The following is a 23,411-nucleotide window of genomic DNA, read 5'->3' as shown; positions in this document are numbered from 1 at the left end:
ACCGTCGGTTGTTGCAGTTTCCTCGTAACGGTATAACCTTTGGTGGTCCTATTTAAGGATCCAACCAGCCTTTGGGCTGATTACATAACAGAGAGACAAACAGGCGTGAACTGAGAATAAAGACAACTTAAACCAATGGTATGAGCAAAGAGGATCCCAAATTCAACAATGCCTTGGTGCGTAGTGTTAGAAGTAATATGATTGAATTGAACAAATATTGTGTATCAAACAGATATCAAACTCCAAAATGACATTCTGCAAGATGGCCCCCATCCCAAGGCAAATTTATGAGGTCATTGTCCACATCCTCGAGCTATACAATCCATGAAAGGTGACAATAGTGCTAAAGCTAATATAGGGGAGAATCGGTTGCTACTATCCTGGAAATGATTGAATTTGTCATATAATTTACCTTGCAAGGATACTGCGCTATTAACACAACTGTTAACCAAGAAATACAATACGAGTTCAGAAAATATTATTCCAGTGCCAGTGATGTATATTATGTAACTGAATACAATCAATGTGCTGGGAGTGAAATTTGGCAAAAATGACAGTAAATTTTTGTGAGCTCAACTCTATCTGTTTCAACAAACTAACGAGGAAGGAACACCGTGATGCAAATTTGAATGTTATTTGTTGCTAGTGATGAGCAATTTTAATTCCCCTGAATTCAGAGCTATATTTGGGAATGATAAAGGAGAACTGGAAAATGTTGCCTGCCAAGCTCTGTTGCATGATGAGACTCTTTTCCTTACTCACAAACACATGAAGGCTTAAGATAACACAATACAAGGCCTGTTCAAAGAAAAAGAAGAAGAAACATATAAATGCAAAGTCTTAGTTTCCAGTACGTGGTGTTGTATAGTGGTATCGTTCCTAAGTGACTAGCCATTTACAGCGCATTTCAGAAATAATTCGTTATTGTTCAACAGCTATCAGTACAGAGTAGAGATCTTAGTTAAATATCACAATATGATAACATATCCTGCTCCATCACAGTAAGCTTTTCCAGAAATATGTTCCACCCGAGACCCTAATACAAAAGTAACTGTCTAAGCGAAACCAAGGGAAGGTAAGAATATTTTTGAAGGGCTAACTTCATACCAATCGTAACCCATGGTATCAAAATCTGCACCCTCACTAAGATGGACTCATCACGGTTACAGGCATCTGAGATTAAGTTCCTGAGTTCCACAACTAAAAAAAAAAAACTGCACAATTTAAGGAATGACACAGTTACAAAAGAAACTGAGATTGTTAGATCAGGTCAGCATGTCCAGATTGAGGTGGTTTGGGCATGTAATGAGGATGGAGCCAACAAGGACAGCTTATATTAATTTGGAGAGACATGTGGCAGAAAAATGGATGTAAGAAGACTAAGAAACCACCGGATGGACATTGCAGATCGGGAAGGACAGTGGAGGACGTAGTTAACAACATATCTCAAAAGGACAGAGTGGAGAGGCTCGCGAACAGTACCTAGGAAACTGGAACTGTAAAATGATGATGATGATGATGATGATGATGAAGATGATGAAGGAAGAACAGTAATTCGGTTTAAGTGCACACTTCTGGGCAGGTGTGATGAACAGCTTAGAGGCAGTACTGATATTCCTACCCTGTTACTTGTTGAATGGTTACAGATATTCTCTGGTTATTTCAAGCACTTTGTATAGACTCGAAACAGTTCCGTGTGATCATTCAATATTTCATGCTTCATGCTGTGTTGCTGAGGATGAGCAAAAGACAGGAAACGAGTCATCTGTGGTCTTTTTTTACTGTCACAGACCATGTTACTAAATTTATCCAATACAATCTGTGTGGACAAAATGTCAGTTACAGGGAAAATTTCCCTAATTAGAAGAAATGAGTTGAAAGAAGGCACCCAATAATAATAATAATAATAATAATAATAATAATAATAAGAGTACAAAAGAGAAGTTGGACGCTGCTTGCACAGTTGTTTACTGGATATTTCCAGTCTTTTTCTATGCCAGAAAATGATGATGTATCCTTCTGTACAGCATTTACCAAGCAAGCTGGCTATGCTGCTTGGGTCACATAGCTGTGAGATTGCATTCGGAAGATGATGGGTCGATCACTCTCAAGATGATTTTCCATGGTTTCCCATTTTCACACCAGGCTGTTCCTTAATTAAGGCTATGGTTGCTTCCTTCCCAGCCCTGTGCTATTCCAATACCACCATAAGTCTGTGTCCGTGAGGTGCAAAAAAGGAGAGTACTGGATTAAACCCTACTTATGTTTTGTCTGACAGGACTGTTTCCTAATCTCTCATTCTGGCAAAATAAGAACAGTGTGTTGTGACACTTGTTAGTCACATACTTTATAATGTCGGGTTTCAGTGTCTGTACCTAGCGGTCAGTGCACATTTTATGAATCAAGGTTTCAAAATATTAGTCCTGGAAATGTAAATGGGCCATTACAAACATCTTCTAAGAGTTAAGAATGTGAGTGGGAAAGGAGAAAGCAAGATGAAGATATAATTCTGATATTTTAGTGACTGTTCCTCCCAAAAGCTGACCTGAAACTTATGTTACTTTTATATCCGTACCCGTGCTTCACTACGGGATTCTCAGAAAGACTGACTTTGTAGTTTTCCTAACTGAAGTCAACATAGGTCATTACAAAAACGTCAGTAGGAATGTAGCCATTAAAAGCAATATTATCAAATAAAATACTCAAACAAGTGCAAAAGTGCACATTATATCACTTTTAACGAACAGTACTATGGTACCGATCTAACAGTCTGAAGTTCCAGAGCTGGAATGACCAGGCCGCAGACAGCCGTGATCACTCCTCTGCCATTATTCCGTTAAATATGCACATTGCTCATTTCAATCAGTGCCTCAGAGTAGGGATTGAATAGCTGGAATGCTATGATGAACCAGTGTGTTACGTACCAGTAGTATCAGAAAATTTACGAACCAGAGGAATGGCATGCTAAAGAAGAAATTTATCTAACCCCCACCTACTTCTCGTCAATATTCAGGCAGGGTGTTACACTCTGTACGACCGGGCGAGTTGGCCATGTGGTTAGGGGCACGCAGCTGTGAGCTTGCATCTGGGAGATAGTGGATTCAAACCTCAATGTCGGCAGCGTTGAAGATGGTATTTCATGGTTAACCACTTTCACACCAAGCAAGTGATGGGACTGTACATTAACTAATTAAAGCCAAGGCCGCTTCCTTCACACTCCTAGCCCTTTCCTATCCCATCGTCGTCATAAGGCCTACCTCTGTCGGTGCGGTGTAAAGCAAATAAAAAATACTCGGTACGCAGCAGTAATCCTATCTACCGGAGATGAGTGGCAACAGAAGACACAAAGCACATCACAACAAACAATGGTCAATGTAATGTTATTGCTGATCAATGTTCTGATTCAACATATATCACCTGTGCACATAATAGTATTGCAAAGTTTTAACTCTCGTACCGATTAACGTAGACGAAGATAAGACGAAAAGCATTTGCAAATTGATGACGTTTTTATCCATACTATGTGACACCTTTATAATTTAAGAAAAACGTATTTTAACATACATCATTCATGTACATATAGTAATGTCAAGTTTTTAATTACTATATCAGTTATTGTGACAATTATTTAAGCTAGAACAATTGTAATGACTATGTTTTCACCCATATCATGTGACATTCTAATTATGATGTTTTAATCGTATGTTATGATTGTCAGCTGAAGATGACCTTCACAAGGTCAAAACCGGTACTGTAGAACAATAATATATAAATATATGTATTGATTAGGTGGAAGCTTCAAAACTTCATATTTCTGTATGAACATTACAAGCAATTACATTCCCTTTGCGGAGACAGAGAGTGGTGAAGGAAAAACTTTGTTGAGACCAAAGAGTGACAAATCAGGTCGAATGTGAAAGTGTGATTAAGGGTTCTTTTTTGACATCAATACTGTTTGTCTCAAAATCTTGAGATGATTGAAAGAAAATATCAGTACAAGGCCAGACTTAAGAAACAACTGTGTTTCCCCATCTCTTCTGACCTTATCCCAGCAGATATATTTCTATCCTTCAAACTGAAATTCACTCTGAAAAGCTGAAGAGATCAAGCTGTGCATGATCCTCCAACTTCCCTACTGAGACTGCTTCCTCAAGTGGAAATGGCACTGAAGGCGTTTGATAAAAAGACAAGGATAACTTGGGTGCAGGTAAACATCCTAAATAATTAGTTTTGGATATTTTTTGAACAATTCTAATATGAAATTTGGCACATATGAAGAGAGTATTGTGAAGAAACTGAAAGGTGTGCATCATACATGTCCTAAAGCTTAGTTGAGTACATTCATCTACAAACAATGCTATCAGTAGAGGATGGATTCATATGCACTAAACAGAAGCAAAATAGGCACTACTGCATACTCTGAAAAATTCTATTTTTCCTTCTATGTTGGTTCCACTGCTGAAGCAGAATTCATTTATTTCTTTCGGCATGATTTCCAGTTTTTACATGTCTTCATAGAACGAAGAAATGAAAGTACAGGTTATAGATCCAACATGGCAATGGCTCCGACAAGCTGACAATCCAAGTCGGTGCATTATACACAGCTACCGAATAACACGAAAGATGAATGGCAATGATGAAAGATAGGTTAGAGTAGAGGTGCCCAAATGCTGCACAGTTCACAGTATGTACAGTTACCGCACACGCGTAAAGAGCTTGGTAGGCGTGTCCGCTCTCCGAGAGAGAGATGTAATATGGTGGGGAGCACTGACTGTAAATTTGACGGCTAGGGAACATAGCATACACGGTTCAGGACGGTGGTTCTCTGGAAGTGCTGTTGCAAACACATTGCATTATGGAGAACACATCAGAAAAGAGAAGAAGTGGCAAAAATTTGCAATCCTTAGTGTTTGTGAGAGGTTTTTCTCTGTAATAAAATTTCACAAGTCACGGTTGCATGAGAGATTATCTGACAAAAACTTGCGGAACAGCTTGCGCTTGTCTGTGTGCCGTACGTTTGTGCCGGACATTGGTTTCATCATTACTTCGACAAAGCGTTGATAAGATACAATACCATTTAATATGTGATATCTAGTTAAGTAGAATGTATTGTCACAGGTTTACTCAAGCAAGGACATATCACATGGATTTGTATTTGTTTATTGTATATGATGTACAAACCACAATAAAATAATAATATAAGAATAAAATAATGCGCAGTGTTAAATTTTCGGACTGAGAAAGAATGACTGCTACGACTAGATGGCTGGGGTGTTGTGTACTGTTATTAATCGGTGGGGAGGAAGAGCAGTATTCCCCTTCCGAATAGCTAGTCGAGTCGGTCACGTTGGAAGGTAACCTTAATATGCAAGCATGAGGCCAGCTCATTGCACAGCATATTAGTGTGCTGCACAGGTGCAACATTCCTGGCCACCGCTGGGTTAGAGCTACAAAATACTGGTCTGAATAAGACCATGGTCTGCATTGGTTTGGTCCGGCTAGTGACAAGACCATAGGAATGAAGTAAATAACAGTATTCTTTAGTTTCAGGGTGCCATGGTTATAATTCTATTTAAGTAATAATAATAATAATAATAATAATAATAATAATAATAATAATAATAATAATAATAATAATAATAATAATAATTGCAGTTATGCATGTGTGTTAAGAATATGCACATATTACGTATACAGTATATGCATTTATATTAAGCACTATCAAAATTATTCATTCGATTTTAAATGCTATGAACTGCCTTGATTATATGGACATTATATCTTGAAACAAACAAAACATGAAAATATGCCAAAATGCACCCTCTAGTTATCAGCTTGCTGCTCAAGTACTCGCCCATCGCTCCAACAATTAAGGTATTTCACCATTTTACCTATATTGAAACATTAGTTCAGATTTAGCACTGTAAATTATAATTTTTACCTGTGAGGTTTATGTAATGTATTCTATCACTTCTCTCTGAACACAATATTCAAACTCAATGAACACTTCCTCTTGTCTTGCTCAAGACTAGTAGTGTATTAATTTTGCAACAGACCAGTTTAAGTGGTTATCACATTCTGCTATATACTTTATTCCCTTTCCTCCAAACACCTTCATCATATTCTGGCTTGAAAACTTTCAGTACGAATGAAGTAGTAGTACCTTGTGATTTAAGAAAGATCTGCCTCATCTTTATTACAGTATTTACACGATGACATCACTGCCTGTATTACTACTGTTAGACGTTTTGTGCTTTCATCCTCTGTTCAAATGAGTACCATACTGGTAAATATATGATTTTTCATGTTTTAAACCTAGTGAAACTAGTCAAACTAACAATACAGTGGAAAACAACTTAAGGTTACCAAGTTCAGGTACCTTGGCTCCCTTATAAAGAGTGATGGTGACTTCCTCCCAGATGCTTGCATGTGTGTTAGCAAGCCTTGACTTAAATGGGGACAAGTTGCAGGAGTGCTCTGTGACCACAAGATCCCAGCAGCAACTGTTAAGTCTATGGTTTGACCTGTTTCTCTACAATGGTCGGGATACTGGCCTGCACCTACCAGATGTCAGCAAATACTCCACATTATGGAAATGAGGATGCTAAATTGGCCCCTGGGCCTCACCTGTTTGGATCATGTGACAAATAAAGATGTAGATTAGATGAGATAAGATATGGACTTGATTAGTGATGGAGTTAGAGCTCTGGGCCCTTTCTTACACTCAGAAGTTGATGGGGATAGCATCTAATACCGACAAGATATGTACGAAGTGACTATGCTGGTTCGGCCATGTTACCCGAAGCAGCAAGACTACAGTTATGTCGCCTATAGACAATGGCCATATCATCGATCCAAAAAGCAGTGGCTTGACTATCTCACTGAAGACATGTGTGACGAGCATCAGTCCCCATGATGGCCACAAGGATGGAGAAGAAGAAGAAGAAGATGATTTTTGTATTTCTTTATCTCCTTTTATGCCCTGATAATAATCATTCTATTTAAAAGATTCTCTCTGCTTCCTTAGCTGACAATTGAAGGCCATAAACACTCCAGAAATGTAGTGGAATAGCCTCAAAATATGAAGAACCCATGAATTTGTTAACCAAGTACTGTGTTATAGAGGGTAAACTTGGCAGGGTAGCTTTTGTATGAAAGGACTATTCATCACTTTGACCCCTTTCAATTCATGCACATAAACCAGACAGCTATCAAGATTCTTGTCTAACTGGGAGCTGAGTCTATTAGCACAAGTAAAGGTGTCAAAGATGCCAAAAGGAAGTGCTGAAAAAGGGTTGAAATGACTACATAAAGCCAGCCAGATAACTTCCCAACCTTGTCCGGTATGAAATTATGGGTACCAATGGACTACTTGAAAAGGGCCTGATGTCATGTCTTCCAAACCATTTCATTAGCATATCATGACAGTCATGAAAGTTAAATAAATGGTAAATAAACAATCTTTGGTCTATATTACACAGTTAATTTCTGTACCTACAGAGGGAGACTTCAACAGTGCTATGTTAACCTCCTTATTCTTTCCAAGTGCTCCTGTTTAGAGTCAATTTCATTAATCAAACTATTAGCTAAATTGGCTGGAGTAACATCTCGTTCCAAGAAGTGAGCGACCAGCTCACAAGCCGGCTTGCCTCCGCCATGAGCAAGACACTCCCTCCTATACCTTTCTCCGGCAGATGAGTTCAGAGGATCAGCCTCGAAATACTGCTGCCAAATCCAGGAAGCAACAGCACGCGACAGAAGATAGGAATAATATTTCGCTCCATATCCCACCAAATGTGAAAATCTCAACTGCCATGCCTGGAATAAAAGGAAAAAATGTGTTGCAGCAAGAGTATAAAATCCCACATAGAAAGTGAACAGTTTCATATTCATAACATGCCATTTCCTGCTCTCTATTTACAAGTTCCAACAATAAAAGAGTTCCTCTGCAATTCTCAAGAGGTACACAGAATAACATAACCTATGGAACTCTAACATTCCACATAATGTATTGTAATTTTGATTTTTAAAACCATTAAAACGTTACAATGTTGAGAATAAATTACTGTTAATAATAATAATTTTGTTAACATTAATGCTTTCACTTGTAGACATGACAGGGCGGGCAGAATAAGATAAAATCTCACTGTATCCCTCTCAGAGCATTAATAGTAAAATCAGACAGGTAAACATTAATGTAAAATTGAAGTATTTTAGAGTTATTTTCACGAACTAGACATAACAAAAGTATTTTGAACTTCTAGTGTTCTACTGCTCTTTTATAATCGTGTAACATCGGTTGCTGTGGAGTGCCATATGGGTTTGTGACGCCATGCAGAATCAAGCTTCTTCGAACCCCACTGTTGGCAGCCCTGAAGGTGGTTTTCCATGGTTTCCCATTTTAACAGCAGGCTGTACCTTAATTAAGGCCACGGCTGTTTCCTTCCCACTCCCAGGCCTTTCCTATCCTACCGTGCCCATTAACACATATCTGTGTTGGTGCGGCATAAAGCAAATTTAAAAGGAATCGAGCTTACATGCGATTCCATGCTAATTCAGACATCGCTCATGCACATTACGTGATAGTCAAGCTAAACCTTTAAACTCCGATGTAATTGATGCAATTATGCTGACAATATTGAATATTTGTCATTTAAATAAACAATTTTACAGTATTTTAATTTTGAGCATGTAACTAGCACGTATCTAGGTTGTGTTAGCCGGGCGGTCTGTAAAAATAGCAGGGCGGAATGCCCATTAAAAAGGTTCCAGGGAGAACACTGCAGGATTTGGGCTTATGGCATGTCAACAAAACAACATTCTACTTTGAGCTATTTTTTGTGGGGTAGGCAATTTTACGAACAGACGGATGGGGTAGCTATGGGAAGTCCACTCTTGCTGGTAGTGGCTAATTTCTTTATGGAGCATTTTAAGAAGGAGGGTATTGATTCGGTGCCCGTCAAACCCATGATCTGGTGGAGGTAAGTGGATGATACATTTGCGGTATGGACAGAAGGTCCTAAGAAACTTTATTTTCAAACCACTTAAATCAGCGACATCCTTCAATTAAATTCACTATGGAGATGGAGTTGGATGGATGCCTTCATTTCTTGGATGTTCTAGTAAGAAAGAAACCGAACAGCTCCTTAGGACATACCGTCTATCGTAAGCATACTCACACAAACCACTACCTCCATGCAGATTCTCACCACTATCCAGCACGAAAACAGGGCATTCTCACGACACTCACTACGAGAGCGACACAAATTTGTGACCCAACAAATATCCAGGAGGAGACGGGCACACTCAAAGTCACGTTCAAGGGTAGTAATGGTTACAAGGATGTACAGATTCATAGAGCCCGGCATCCCAGACGGACAACTAAGCAAAGCTCAAAGCTCCATTCGAGATGACAACTTTTAGTTACAAGTAAGTCATATGAGTTTTCTTTTCGTACATCATTTTTAACTTGTTCTTCATCCACTCATATATTCCTTTTTTCTCATTACAGATGTTATACACGTTTTATTTGTAGTATTGACGGTCTCACTACACTCCTCAGCATAGTGTTTTATTTAACAGTCAGCAAGATCTATTAGACGAGAGGACTTTGCACCTCAATGTGTTTTTAACTCACTAATCATGATCACTGTCACTTCACATCATTACGATTTTTAATTTGTTTGTATATTATGTAATCATTGTTTTACTACTGAAGATGGCCTTGAGATTAGGCTGAAACATGTATAGACTTTGCTTCATCTAACAGATGACTTGACTTGTATTGATAGGAGGATTTTATAAATATTTTCTTTTGTAAAGTAAAAGCTCACAGAAAGTGAAGGGAACCACCTACCTGCCTTACATTCACAACACTACAGACAGAATTGCCAAGATTCTCCACAAGCATAATATAAAAGTCATGTTTGGACCACTAAAACTGTTCACAATTTAGGTAAAAGCAAGGACAAATTGTCCCCACTATTACACCCTGGGGTGTACAAAACTCCCTGTACTTACGGCAAGGTATATATTGGCCAAACATGCCGGTCCATTGGGACTCACATCAAGGAACACCAAAGAAATATCTGACTCAACCAGCCAGACAAGTCAGCAATAGCTAAGCAAGCCCTATCGTCGGGTCATGATGTCGTGTTCCAAGATGTTCGAACTCTTACCCACACTAAACATTACAAGTCTAGGATTATATGGGAAGCTGTGGAAATACGTAAAAATCGTAACAATTTCAACAGGAACACTGGCTATCAATTAAGTAACACACTGTTGCCAGCCATTAAGGATTTCCTTAGGCAGTTCTCTTCCCTGTCCCTTCCATATTGTTACTTCGTTTTGGATTTTTTCAAATTCGTACATTCGTCATCACCAGTTGGTTCATTCCAAGCTATGGGTTAATGTCTTGTGTACAACGGTTATGCTCCCCGCACTCTAAATTTCTTTCCATCCCTTCTCTCATCCTACTTTCTAGTATTCTCTTCAATATTTCGGCTTCTTGTGACAACAGTGTAATTCATCGATAACTGTCACATACCTTCCTTTCTTAAATACTGCAGACAAGCCAACTTTCAAAAGTAAAAATTCAGGAGAAATTTGGCAGCGAATCGTGATGTATTACGACACATCACTGATGGCAGAACATGTACTAATTCATTATAATTCAATACATTAATAACTCTATTTGGCCTACATATATATATATTTTTTTTCATTATTCCTATGTGAATACTAAATACTGGGCATACCTGAACTTTAGAAACATGTGACTTCTCATACATCACATTATGACTAATTGTTGTTCAACACACCCGTAGCTGACTTAGCCCTTTTCAGAACTCGGAACTGAATTTTTACTCAAAGCAATTGCCTTGCTGAACTGATTTTAAGGTTAAAAGTTTCTCCAAAGTTTGTTCAGACAGCAAGGATCTGAACTGTGTTTTTGTCTTTGTGACTCTGCTAAAAATCCTTTCATATACTGCATTGCTATATGGAATTGATAAAAGAGCATCACCTTAGAGAGTCTGTCATATTTGAGTACACCATCAGCTGATTTCATCTGACCTACTAATGCCCACTGAACATCAATACTTCCTTTTGCTAGGTCTGTTTCTTTGAGCTGAAAGTTACAGAACTGGGAGTGCAGAATATCACTATTGCTATTTGCTTTACGTCGTACCACCACAGATAGGTCTTGTGGCGACGATGGGATAGAGAAGGCCTAAGAATGGGAAGGAAGTGGCCGTGGCCTTAATGTACAGCCCCAGCATTTGCCTGGTGTGAAAATGGGAAACCACGGAAAACCATCTCCAGGGCTGCCAACAGTGGGGTTCGAACCCACTATCTCCCGAATACTGGATACTGTTACAAGTAACTAATCTCAGTTTGTCCCGTATTGAAGATACAATAAGTAAAATTATTTCTTGAATAAAATTACTGTGTCCACCTATTCAATACAATTATATTTTGTAGTGATTACAATCTACATGAAATATAAACATTAGTTAGGGACTTGTTTCGCCCTACTTTTGGGCATCTTCAGCCTAATACTAATCTTAAAGTCAAGTCTTAACTCTATTAACATTGGAACTTGATGCTAAACTTAAATTAATATCAAATACTAAATACAATGGTCTTACGCTTATTACATATTTACATAGTTTACAATATGTACATTAACTAAATGCCAGAATTTGTGAACAAGGAAGTAATGAAATATTTTATTTTACAATGACTAGAAAATGTCTCAGATGTCTGGATGAAAGTTATGCAAATGTGAACGTATTGGCTAGAGGTTGATCACAGTGTGAATTGGAGTATCTCAAAACTGTTTGACTAGAGATTGATCAATTAGGTTGAAGGTTTTACAGCTGTTTCGTTGAAAGGTGGTTATGGTCATTATCATAAGTATATTGTTGCAAAACCAGAACCGTGGTTAAAGTCGATCGTGTTGGATTTGAATATTCCTTTAGAAAGAAGCATGGTTGGACGGTAATGTTTAATAGGTTAAAGCATGTATGTTGGAAACATATTGTTGGTATTGTTCATTGGTGCTCATCTGATAAAAAATGTTTTTTTGAATATTGTATTCTTGTCAATTAACGTTCCCATTGGTGCATTGTTCAACCTTGGGAGGAATTATGAGATGTCTGTAAATGAGCAAGAGAAAAAAAAAAAGGAATTTAGAATGTGAATGTAGAGCCCAATATAATCATAATTGTAAAGTGAAAGTGTTTACCGCATAAAAGTGAACGAAATTACTTGACTTGTCGATGTTAGCTGGAAACATCTGCTGCAGTTGCATGTGAACGACTGACCTTACTACTCCTAGTGAAATATTAATGCGGTAACGGAGGGGTGGAACGTAGAGGGGAAGGGGGAGTGAGTTTCAATTTGTGCGTGTGTGTTGTTGCTTGAGAGGTGTTACTCGAATTGGATTGGGCAGGCCCAGCACTAGGCGTGGCAATTGGAGTGCGTGCGTGCTGTGATTTAAATAAACTGGGGATTTTATTCTGATTTACGGCCTGGATTAACCTCGGAGTTGCCTCATATAAAGGATTTTTGTTGTCTATACCCTTTCTTCAATTCTTTTTTACCTTTCCCCTTCCATTTTGTCTCACTCATTCCCATCATTACTATGTCTTTTTTCTCCATATACTCTATCAGTTCTTTTACCTTGTCATTCAAAGTCATGACGATGATACCGATTCTTGTGATGTCTGGTAGCCCACTTCTCACAGTGCCCCCAGAGCACCGGGAACTGTGCGTCACTTCAGGGTAATGCCCTAGCATTTTCTGAGGCATCAATTCACTCGCACCCATTTTATAGGTTGCTTGTACGATGGGTTCACCACTCCCAAAGGCCGTTTAACTTTAGTATCTAGTTTAAACCTGCATCCATTTTCTCCAACTTCTGACAGCCGTTTAGTTTAAATGACAGCCCGCCCGTTTAAACTAATGATGTATCTCAAAGCTCAAGTCTGTGCTAGTGTTGGCAGCACTGAAAGAATAGTCGAAGGCATGGTCGACTGGAACTGGCCAATCAGAGCTAAGTAAATCAATGACTGACATTTTTGTTTTAATATCAGCTGTTTGTAGAGAATTAATGCTGTCATAGTTGGTGAATAAATAAGACATTCAACAGGATATTACCTTTAGTGATAAATAAATTGTTTACATCTGTGTGAAGAGTTGTGTGGTATAATTTTACTTCTTGTTATGTACAAATTCTTGGAAGCATTTTTACTTCTATTTTTCTCTGACATGCTTTACCATAAACAAGTACAGTAGGCCTAATACAGCACGTGTTCTTTGATGTCTACATTATCTCACGGAACACACGGGACTGTAAAAAATCCATGTCTTTTAACAATATTCCTTTCCTCAGAATATCAACATTTACGTGAATTCCAACTAAACAAATTCCAAGCATGCTCGGAGTCTATCTCCTATTAAAATCCGTCAGCCTCGGCCGGTATCAATCTCACAAACCTCGGATCCAGCAGGCAGATCACCGAGGATGACTTAGAAGATGTATTATTTGTTTCTAGCCTCATACGCAGTACTGTATGCATAATACTCTTCTCCCTTCAGCATTAATATTTCTATTGCGGGTATGCTGACAATAGTTAAAATGAAACATTCTTAACTACAGACATGATATAGGCTTTTGGGCTTCTGCCGTGTCAAGAAAATGAGGTGAAATTCTTTACAATTCGCAGAGAACTTTGCTCTGCTTCTTCAGAAGAAAATCTCGACTGCTCACGAGCAAGAAAAAATCTTAACTGTTCATGAGGAAGACTTCTCTTGTACTCTAATATTTGATCAGATTCTGAAAATCGCGATCAGTTGAAAATCCTGAACTGTACTTAACCTCCAGCAATGTAGTTTTCATAATTTCAGTATTTTTCTGCTGAGTAGAACTCCTTCAGTCTACAGCATCACAGTTATTCGACATTTTCAGAGTGTAATTGTACAGAATAGGTTGCAAGAACTAGGAAAGCATCAGATTAGAGTTATCTGAGCCTGATCACAGTCGGGACATTTAAATATTTATTAAACTTTGGTGCTGCAAATTACAAGAATGCTTCTGCAATATTTTCCCTGCACAGTTTATTTTGTGCTTCGTCTGTCTGTTAGGTCATCCTCAAATTGCACTACCAAAGGCTAAGTGTGGTTATGGGGAAACTGCAACAACCGATGGCGACACCAAAATAAGGCAAGATGAGGAGTAAGGTAGTAAATGTGTTGTACATGTAAGGAATTTACTCATAGGAAAAGCAAATTTTCTTGAGAAACACCGTAAAGCTCCCCGATCTTGATGCTGTCACGAGCACAAGAAGATATGTAGGATGTACATGTGGTCTGGATTTCGATAGTTTTGCTAGCCTATTTAGGTCTCCAGATTTAGATTTCCTCATTCCCCCTCCACGTCCCATTCCGAAGTACCAGAATGAAAACCCTATTCCATATTCCTTACTCCCGGCTTTCTCTCACCCAAAGATCCCTTTCTGTACGTATTCTAGCAATGTTTAATACATTATCTATTAACAAGAACCTAGACATCTTCATAACGTTTCCTTCCTTCTGTCATATTTCTCATATAACTTAATTTTCCTTCTTGTTCTTTCCTGTTCTGCTCCTGTATTTACTGCAAATGTATTTTCTTTGTTAATATTGTTTGTGTAAATATTATTTATGATTGTAGTTTTTATTGTGTCCTTTGTAAATATTTATATATCTTTCATTTTAGGTTCATATCTATTGTACATATCTCGGATCTTTGTAATTCAGCGTTATGCTGTTGCTGACAAACAAACGCACAAACAAACAAACAAACAAACAAACAAACAAACAAACAAACAAAATAGTGGACTTGCTCCTTAAGCTGGATTATTTACAATCCACATCAGGAGAGGAAATGAGATAAAATGAATAACGTGATATATGATAGCAGGAAGGAGGGGTGCCCAGGTTGAGTGACTCAGATGGTTGAGGCACTGGCCTTCTCACCCCAACTTGGCAGGTTCGATCCTGGCTCAGTGCAGTGCTATTTGCAGGTGCTCAAATACAACAGCCTCATGCTGGTAGATTTACTGGCATGTAAAAGAACTCCTGCGGGAAAAAATTCCGGCACCTTGGCGTTAGTGGGGCATAAAAACAATAACATTATTATTAATATTATTATTAGGATGGGGGAGGGTAAAGCTCAGTGTCGACATAGACTACTGCTATCCGAATACCACCAAGGGGTCTACTCACGGCTTAGCGCTGCCATCCGACGGACGAATAATCATCAACAGCGTTAATGTCCCCACTCCATATAAACACAGCAGAGAGGTTTGGGATTGAATCCAGGCTTTTGGCACACAATCTAGTAATTAGAAATTGTATACCACCACCTCTCCTACCGTGCCGGCTAACATTCTGATGGTAAAAAAAAAACTTTCGACCGCTGGGATTCGAACCTATTAATCACGGTGTCAGACGATATAGACCTGCCGATCACAGCCATCAGACACATCAGACCACATGTAGGAATATTTTTATGCTCCACAATTACAGTATTAATGCCACAACAGTATTTTATATAATATTATGAGGAGACTGTTTATGTATATTTAACTCTTCAATCACATGGGGTTAGTTTGATTCGAGAAAGCAATTTAAGGCCTGTGGTTCCCAATGTTAATGAGAAAAATGCCTGCTGCATAATATCTTAAAGCAACCAGAATCATTGCTTCAGGCGAAATAAGATTATTTTGTGTAGTTGATGTTTTAACTGAATCCTTATTTAATGCAAGACAATCCTTGCTGTTCGCTTATGAATTATAAATCCATGACAAAAACTCTGTTACATCCGATTTTCTAAAATGATAAACTTTTGTTGGAATGCGTCTACTTAACTTCATTTGCACATCAAAATCATTTCCTATTTAACCAAAAACTTCGATAAATTCTTCCATTTTTCTAATAATACAATCTAATTTTGGTATGTTTTCTATTTAAGTAAATACTGCAGTACTAGTAGCCAAAATAACCCTTTTACTAGGAAAATCACAGATACGTTAATATAATGTCAAGAAGATTTAATATAAATAACAGTTTAAACCTACAATATAGAAGGTTTAACAATGAACTAAGTTTCAACTTGATACAAAGTTTAAACCAATGTGGGGAAAATCTATGTTAGTTTAAACTCAGACCTAAACCATATTAAAATAAACCTAGTTTAAAATCATTTGGAGAAAAGGCCCCTAATCTTACTTCCTTCTTTCCTATCTCTATTCCATTCTTGTCATGCTTCCTTCTTTTGTTTAACAACCTTCTTCACCTTTTCATTCCATCAAGGTGTCTCCTTTTCCTTCACTCTTGCCGACCAAGGACTTCACTCACTGAAGCCTTATAACAGAATTTCCTTTTGTCTGCCTGATTCTCTGATGTCTCCTACTATTGCCCCTGTCTCTTAGAGAAACACCAGATTAGCCCATTAACCTACCTTGAAATAGCTCACAGAGAACTGACACACAACTTTCAGCAGCAAAGTTTCAAGATTCATATCAAAGGTGAGTTTGGGCAGGCCCGGTTGCTCTGGACGACATGGCACATTCACTACCTGTGCAGCTATGCCAGTATCTGTGTTTGAAGTTTTGGAGAAATGCTCCTTTAAGGGAAAAACTTCTAGAGTATATGACTCATCTTTTCCAAGAAGAAAGTTTATCTTCTCTACATAAAATATAATAACGTAAAAAAGGAAAAACAGGAATGAGTCAGCAAATGCTATTTGCTTTACGTTGCACCGACAAAGAAATGTCTTATGGCGACGATGGGATAGGAAAGGCCTAGGAATTGGAAGGAAGCGACCATGGGCTTAATTAAGGTACAGCCCCAGCATTTACCTGGTGTGAAAATGGGAAACCACGGAAAACTATCTTCAGGGCTGACGACAGTGGGGCTCGAACCCACTATCTCCCGCACTTAAGCGACTGCAGCTATCAAGCTCAGTAGTCAGCAAATGACTGAAATAATTAAGATCACTCCAAAGAGTTTCGTATTTATTAGAGACATTTTTACGTATCATCTTCCTTATCTAATGGAGAAATTCAAACTCCAGCGTGACTCGCGTTGCAAGTACGATAGGTCAATCAGCCTGCTCTGTTTCTAGTTCAGAGAAAAAAAGAAGATTGACGTCAAAAAATTATTACAAGAGCTGTAATGTTGTATGGAGAAGCAACTTCAATCCATGTCAATGAACGACTAACTGATTGTATGTCGTCTCCAGAGGAGCTTTGTTTGTGCAACCATAAGCGATCTCCATATCTGGATGGGAGATGATGATAGTGAGGTAGGGCTTCCCAGTGTCAGCCTATAGCCTACTCCTGTCGAATAACACCAAAGGGTTTACTCAAGGTTTGTCTCCATCCAACAGACAAATCACCATAAACAGCATCAAACTGTATCTCCTTGCTCCACATGAGCACTGTGGAGAGGCCTGGAATTGAACCCAGGCTTTTGACATGCAATCTAGTGATTAGAAAGCATATACCATCACCTTTCCTATGATGTAAGCCAACATTCTGATTTTAAATTCTTTTATGATGTCAGACTTGATGCCTTAACGATCATGGTCACCAGGCGGACATCCAAGTCAGTAAATCCTGTTGAAATTAATTATATTTTGGCTTTGGAGAAAATAACTGGTAGTGACAAAGACTTGAGAGTATGAGCATGGCCGACTGGATCCCTCGCTGTGCTCCTTGTACCGGCCTCAACTATCGTTTGTGAAGCCCAGCATAAAGCTGTAATTGGAAAGTTCCTCTATAATGCTGCTGGAACGCTGGCCACCTAAGGCACTGGCAGGAAGCTGTGTATCGCAAATTATCGTATTTCCAGTTTCATTTGTATTGTTTTGCTGCCGTGATTGTTGGTAATGGGTTTGTAATGAGATGTTTGTTTGTTGTTTGTTATTGAGAGTTGATAGTTATGTGATGAGAGAGAGACGCACGCGCGCGGGTGTGCGTGGTGATTTGGTTTCTTAAATTGTGTTTACAAATCTTGGAATATGTGATATGCTGTGTTCCTTTCTGTGCTTTGAACAGAAATTTCCTGCAAACAAGAACAAATGTAACGAGTGGTTCAAAGTGATTTCTCACCGTAAATTCATCCTAAACAAGAATTCTCCTTTAGTCCTAATTTGTTTGTTTTTTAATTGTGTGATGTAGTGATTTGTTTTTCTTTAACTGTGTTTGCAAAAATTTGAACATGTTGTATTGCTGTGTGCCTTTTTGTACTTTAGACAGGAAAAGGAGCAAAAGGACACCATCATTTCATGAATTCCCTGTAGACCAGGACAAAACTAAGGAGTGGCTCAAAGCTATTTCTTGCAGTAACTTTGTCCCTAACACTAATTCTGCTTCTTCTGTTGTCTATAGCCTTCATTTAAAAAAAAAACATGATTATTCATTTGTAGGCAAAATTAGGAAAGTACTAAAGAAAGGTTCTGTATAATCAGGTTTCTTAACTATCCTAGTTATAAGGTGACTAAATACCAAGAGTCACAGAAGAAAAATTACTGAAACAATACTACCAGAGAGATAAGTATGTGTGGTATTTACATGTGCTCTCAATTTCTTCTTTTCTGTGTTCGCTGGTTTCTGAAATAATGGTATTACATGGTAAAATTCATGATCATTCAGGAAACCACTTCAACATGTTTGAGTCAAAATATTTCTGTTATCCATACACTGAAGATTTAAGTAGGAAAAAATAAGTATTGTAATGGTTCTAGCATCCGCCATGCCAACTGGCTATGGGCCCGGCCCGACACCGTATAGGCCCACCCCTTACGCTTCAACCGCGCCAATCACAAGCAGCGATTAAGTGCTGGGTGGGCCCTTCTCTCTTCTGTCTGTGGTCGCGCCGCATGGGACGACGGAAATTACTCAACTATTAATCTGGAGTCTTCCATCTCATGAGGTTCCTGGATTCATCAAGCATCCGGACTGTTCTAGAAGGGCTGGCGCAGGTATATAAGAGCAGTTACTTGCCTGCAGTCAGTCAGTGAGAGTTAGACTGGGTTAGTGAGTTAGACAGAGTGAGTGAGAGCGAGACTGAGTTCGCTGGTAGCCTGGGCTGGGGATGTCAGCCTGATGGAGCTGAGGACTCGTTCCTGTTTCCTTGATGTCATGTGTGGGAGTCCCTTGAGGCCGGCTGCTGGAGCAGAACCTTGGTTGTTCTGGAGCAGCGTGAAGGGAACACTGGGTGCCGACGTGTGCAGACTGCGAACAGGGTTCGACGGATTGAGTGAACAGTGGATATTATCCCGACCTGCGAGACTGACGTGTAGGCTGTGGACCGTGACAGCGCTAATGAGTGTGACTGAGTGAGTGTAGTGTAGTGTAAATAATCGATGACTGTGTGTGTGTCATTGTAGATGGGACATGAGAAACTAAGAGAGAGAGCGCGAACCGTGTAAGTGTACTTGGGTAAGTTGTAAACTCGGCAATCGTGTGTGTAAATCTGTAATTGTAGTGCTTAGTTAAGAAATCTTAGAAATAGGATGCTACCAGGTTCTGTACTCATTTATTTATTTATTTACCCCGCCAACACGCTACAACTGGCATCAGAAGTGGGATGGACAAGTGTGATAAACTAGTGGATAACCTCTTACGTTAAAACTGGTGTCAGAATCGAGTACCTGGTAGCGTATTTTGTAGTCGACAGAAATTTCTATTAGTGAAATGAATTCCGAACAGCTCCAGATTTTTCTAAGCAAGTTTATCCGGTTATGGCAAACTCATTAGTGAACTGAGATCTGAGCAGGGATCAAACCCGGACCAATTGAAAACAGACTTAAGTGAACGGAAGAGCGAGCAGTTAAAGTCAGAAAACAAAGTGCGCTCTCTCGAAACCGAGGTCGACAATGACGACGTGAAGGGCGACAGCGAACTGGACGAGAAGGGGTCCGAAGAGATACCCGCTGTTGTGGAGTCCGGAGTTTGAGGCCCAGCGGTGGAAGTGAGTACCCTGCGTGCGGAAAAGACAGCTGTGGAGACGCGAATGAATCCTGCTAGCAGCGACGGCAGCTCCACCATTGTGCATTTGGAAACCCTACAGGACGATGGGACTACTTCCAAAAGAACATGCCGGACCCAGTTCGAGACCGGATCGACGTCCAAGAAGAGTGCTGAATACCCAATCGCCAGATTACGTGTACAGAAGACTATAGTTCAACACAGCCCCCAGCCAAGTTCGACCTACGAGGAGGTTGTGGGAATGCTCGACGTACGTTGCGGTGTCCTCCAACCGAGAACCACCTACCGAGTCCAGCTGCAGGAGAGGACTCAGCGCACAGATATAATGCTGCGGATAATCGACGCCAAGATCGAGGGACTAGGCGACGTGATTGTGGAAGAATTGTCCCGAGGTGACACCAAGCTTGAGGTGGTTGCCGCCTGTGATAAACTACGTGGCGCTGAGATCCGTCCAGGGAGGACGATCGGCAAGAAACAGAACAATAATAAAGTTTTATTATGAATCCACCTGTTCAATACATTATAATGTTGTTACATTTAAAATAACTTCTAGTTAAAAAGTTATATATGGGACATGTTTCGCTCCCTTACAGAGCATCATCAGCCAAATCTGAATCTCAAATAATTGTTATTTACGTAAATAAAGACTTAAGAACTATTAGAACATTTTTGACAAAGTTAAAACTTATTCTATTAGAAAAATCATAAAATATAAAATCTTTGTATACATGGCTTAATTACATGTGCTTAATAGGAAGATACATTAAAATTATGGAAGAGAGAGTACTAAAATATAAAATAAATAATATATATATCAAGTCCAAAATCCTAGAAAGACGTGAAAATCAATCTTAGGAGCTAAATTTGAGGATTTTCTTGGCAATGAGATCTGGTAAAAAAGTTATTTATCCCTTGTGGATAAGAGTCTATAAAGATTCAAATTTATCGTCAATTTGATGATTGAACTTATAACAGGATAAATGTTGGTCTTCAAGAAATTTACATGTTTGTTGTCATGTGACCTCGGCAAATGCTGTTGAAAAGATATGTTCTTATAGATGTCGAGGACCGTTCGTTGAACTAATGGATTTGATAAGGATGATTGAAAGGGACGTAAATCAACGTTTGTATTGAAAGCTGCTGCTTGATTTATGTTGTTGAATGTCTTCTCTGACACCCAATTTTTTAACAGTTTATGAACTATATTTTCTCACGCATGTAAGTACAGTTCGTAGAGTTCTTTCCGTGACACCACGGTTATTGGTGAGAAATTTAGCACACCACCAATATCTATTGACATTCTACCGCATATTTTCGTTAGTTCATAGAATACGACCGTCTTCCAGCATTCTATACACGAGCAGGCAAACCGGGCTGGAAGACAGTCGTATTCTATGAACTAACGAAAATATGCGGTGGAATGTCAATAGATGTTGGTGGTGTGCTAAATTTCTCACCAATAACCGTGGTTTCACGGAAAGAACTCTACGAACTGTACTTACATGCGTGAGAAAATATAGTTCATATCCTGTTAAAAAATTGGGTGTCAGAGAAGACATTCAACAATATAAACCAAGCAGCAGCTTTCAATACAAACGTTGATTTACGTCCCTTTCAATCATCCTTATCAAATCCATTAGTTCAACGAACAGTCCTCGACATCTATAAGAACATATCTTTTCAACAGCATTCACCGAGGTCACATGACAACAAACATGTAAATTTCTTGAAAACCAACATTTATCCCGTTATAAGTTCAATCATCAAATTGACGATAAATTTGAATCTTTATAGACTCTTATCCACAAGGGATAAATAACTTTTTTACCAGATCTCATTGCCAAGAAAATCCTCAAATTTAGCTCCTAAGATTGATTTTCACGTCTTTCTAGGATTTTGGACTTGATATATATATTATTTATTTTATATTTAATACTCTCTCTTCCATAATTTTAATGTATCTTCCTATTAAGCACATGTAATTAAGCCATGTATACAAAGATTTTATATTTTATGATTTTTCTAATAGAATAAGTTTTAAGTTTGTCAAAAATGTTCCAATAGTTCTTAAGTCTTTATTTACGTAAATAACAATTATTTGAGATTCAGATTTGGCTGATGATGCTCTGTAAGGGAGCGAAACATGTCCCATATATAACTTTTTAACTAATGAAGTTATTTTAAATGTAACAACATTATAATGTATTGAACAGGTGGATTCATAATAAAACTTTATCATTGTATATCAACAGATTTCAATACGGATTAAAACATGAGATTAGTCACTTGCAAAGAAACAGAACTACGAAGAGGCTCTGACGATGGCCCATGAGACAGAGACAGCGATTGCAACAGCACGGCTGGAGGGACCCCTACTAGGAGACGGAGCATCAATGGAAGATGAACCGATGACCAATTTCCGGCACGAAGCTCCGTGCCGGTACGAACATCAAATTCCGCACCCCGGAAGAAGAGGAAATATCTTCTTCTTCTTGAGGCGCCTTCTCCTAGCGGAGGTTGGCGGTCCACATAGCCAGCTCTGGACGTCATGTTGCAGCATGGAAAGCATCTTCTGAAGTGCAGTTGTGCCATCTTCGGATGTCCTTCAGCCATGAATTCTTCCTCCTGCCAACAGACCTTTTTCCCTGTATTTTACCTTCAATGATGAGTTGTAATAGCTGGTACTTCTCGCCTCTCATAATGTGACCTAGATATTGGGTTTTTCTTTTTTTAACAGTAAGTAATAGTTCTTTTTGTTTCTTCATGCGATGAAGGACTTCGTCATTTGAAATTTTCAGCACCCACGGTATTCAGAGTAGGCGGCGATATAGATACATTTCAAAAGCATCAATTCTTTTTTCTAGATTTTGGTCAAGGGTCCAGCTTTCACATCCAAAGAGAAAAATGGAGAATACATAGCACCGAATCATTCGCATTGTTAATTGCACACTTAGGTCCGATTTTGTAAATAGCTGTTTCATGCTAAAATATAGCAGGGCTAAATCTGGAATGAGCAAACCAGTCAAGTGCATCACACCAGACGACTATGAAGGTGCTCAAGCCCTGAAAGTAGACGCGGCTGTGGACGAAAGGAAAACCACTGAAGTTCTGGCTGCCACACGAGGACTTGCTGATCGTTATCAATGGGAACAAGGACACCGTCAACCGGACCCAGCGGACAGTTAATGTGGGAAGGTGGAGGCCAACCGAACAAACCGTATTGCAGTGTATCGTGGAGCAGCTCGGGACGAGCAGCCTTGGAGGGGGCAGTGTAATGGTTATAGCATCCGCCATGCTAACTCCGGCCCGGCACCGTATAGGCCCACCCCTTACGCTTCAACCACGCCAATCACAAGCAGCGATTAA

General features: G+C 39.1%; 1 protein-coding gene across 3 annotated transcripts in view; it reads right to left on the bottom strand.

The window, feature by feature from the left end:
* Positions 1-4,759: 4,759 nt before the first annotated feature.
* Positions 4,760-23,411, bottom strand: part of LOC136879098 (mitochondrial intermediate peptidase) — a 156,758-nt gene continuing 138,106 nt past the window's right edge. For all 3 annotated transcript variants that reach the window (XM_067152844.2, XM_067152843.2, XM_067152842.2), the window contains one exon: positions 4,760-7,818. In XM_067152844.2, the coding sequence (XP_067008945.1) occupies positions 7,519-7,818 (300 nt within the window). In that variant the 3' untranslated portion in view covers positions 4,760-7,518. The remainder of the gene's footprint in view (positions 7,819-23,411) is intronic.

The sequence above is a fragment of the Anabrus simplex genome, chromosome 8, assembly GCF_040414725.1.
Source record: "Anabrus simplex isolate iqAnaSimp1 chromosome 8, ASM4041472v1, whole genome shotgun sequence".
NCBI classification, from domain to species: Eukaryota; Metazoa; Arthropoda; class Insecta; order Orthoptera; family Tettigoniidae; genus Anabrus; species Anabrus simplex.
Note: the sequence above shows the minus strand (reverse complement) of the source record. Positions and strands in the feature narration are given on the sequence as shown.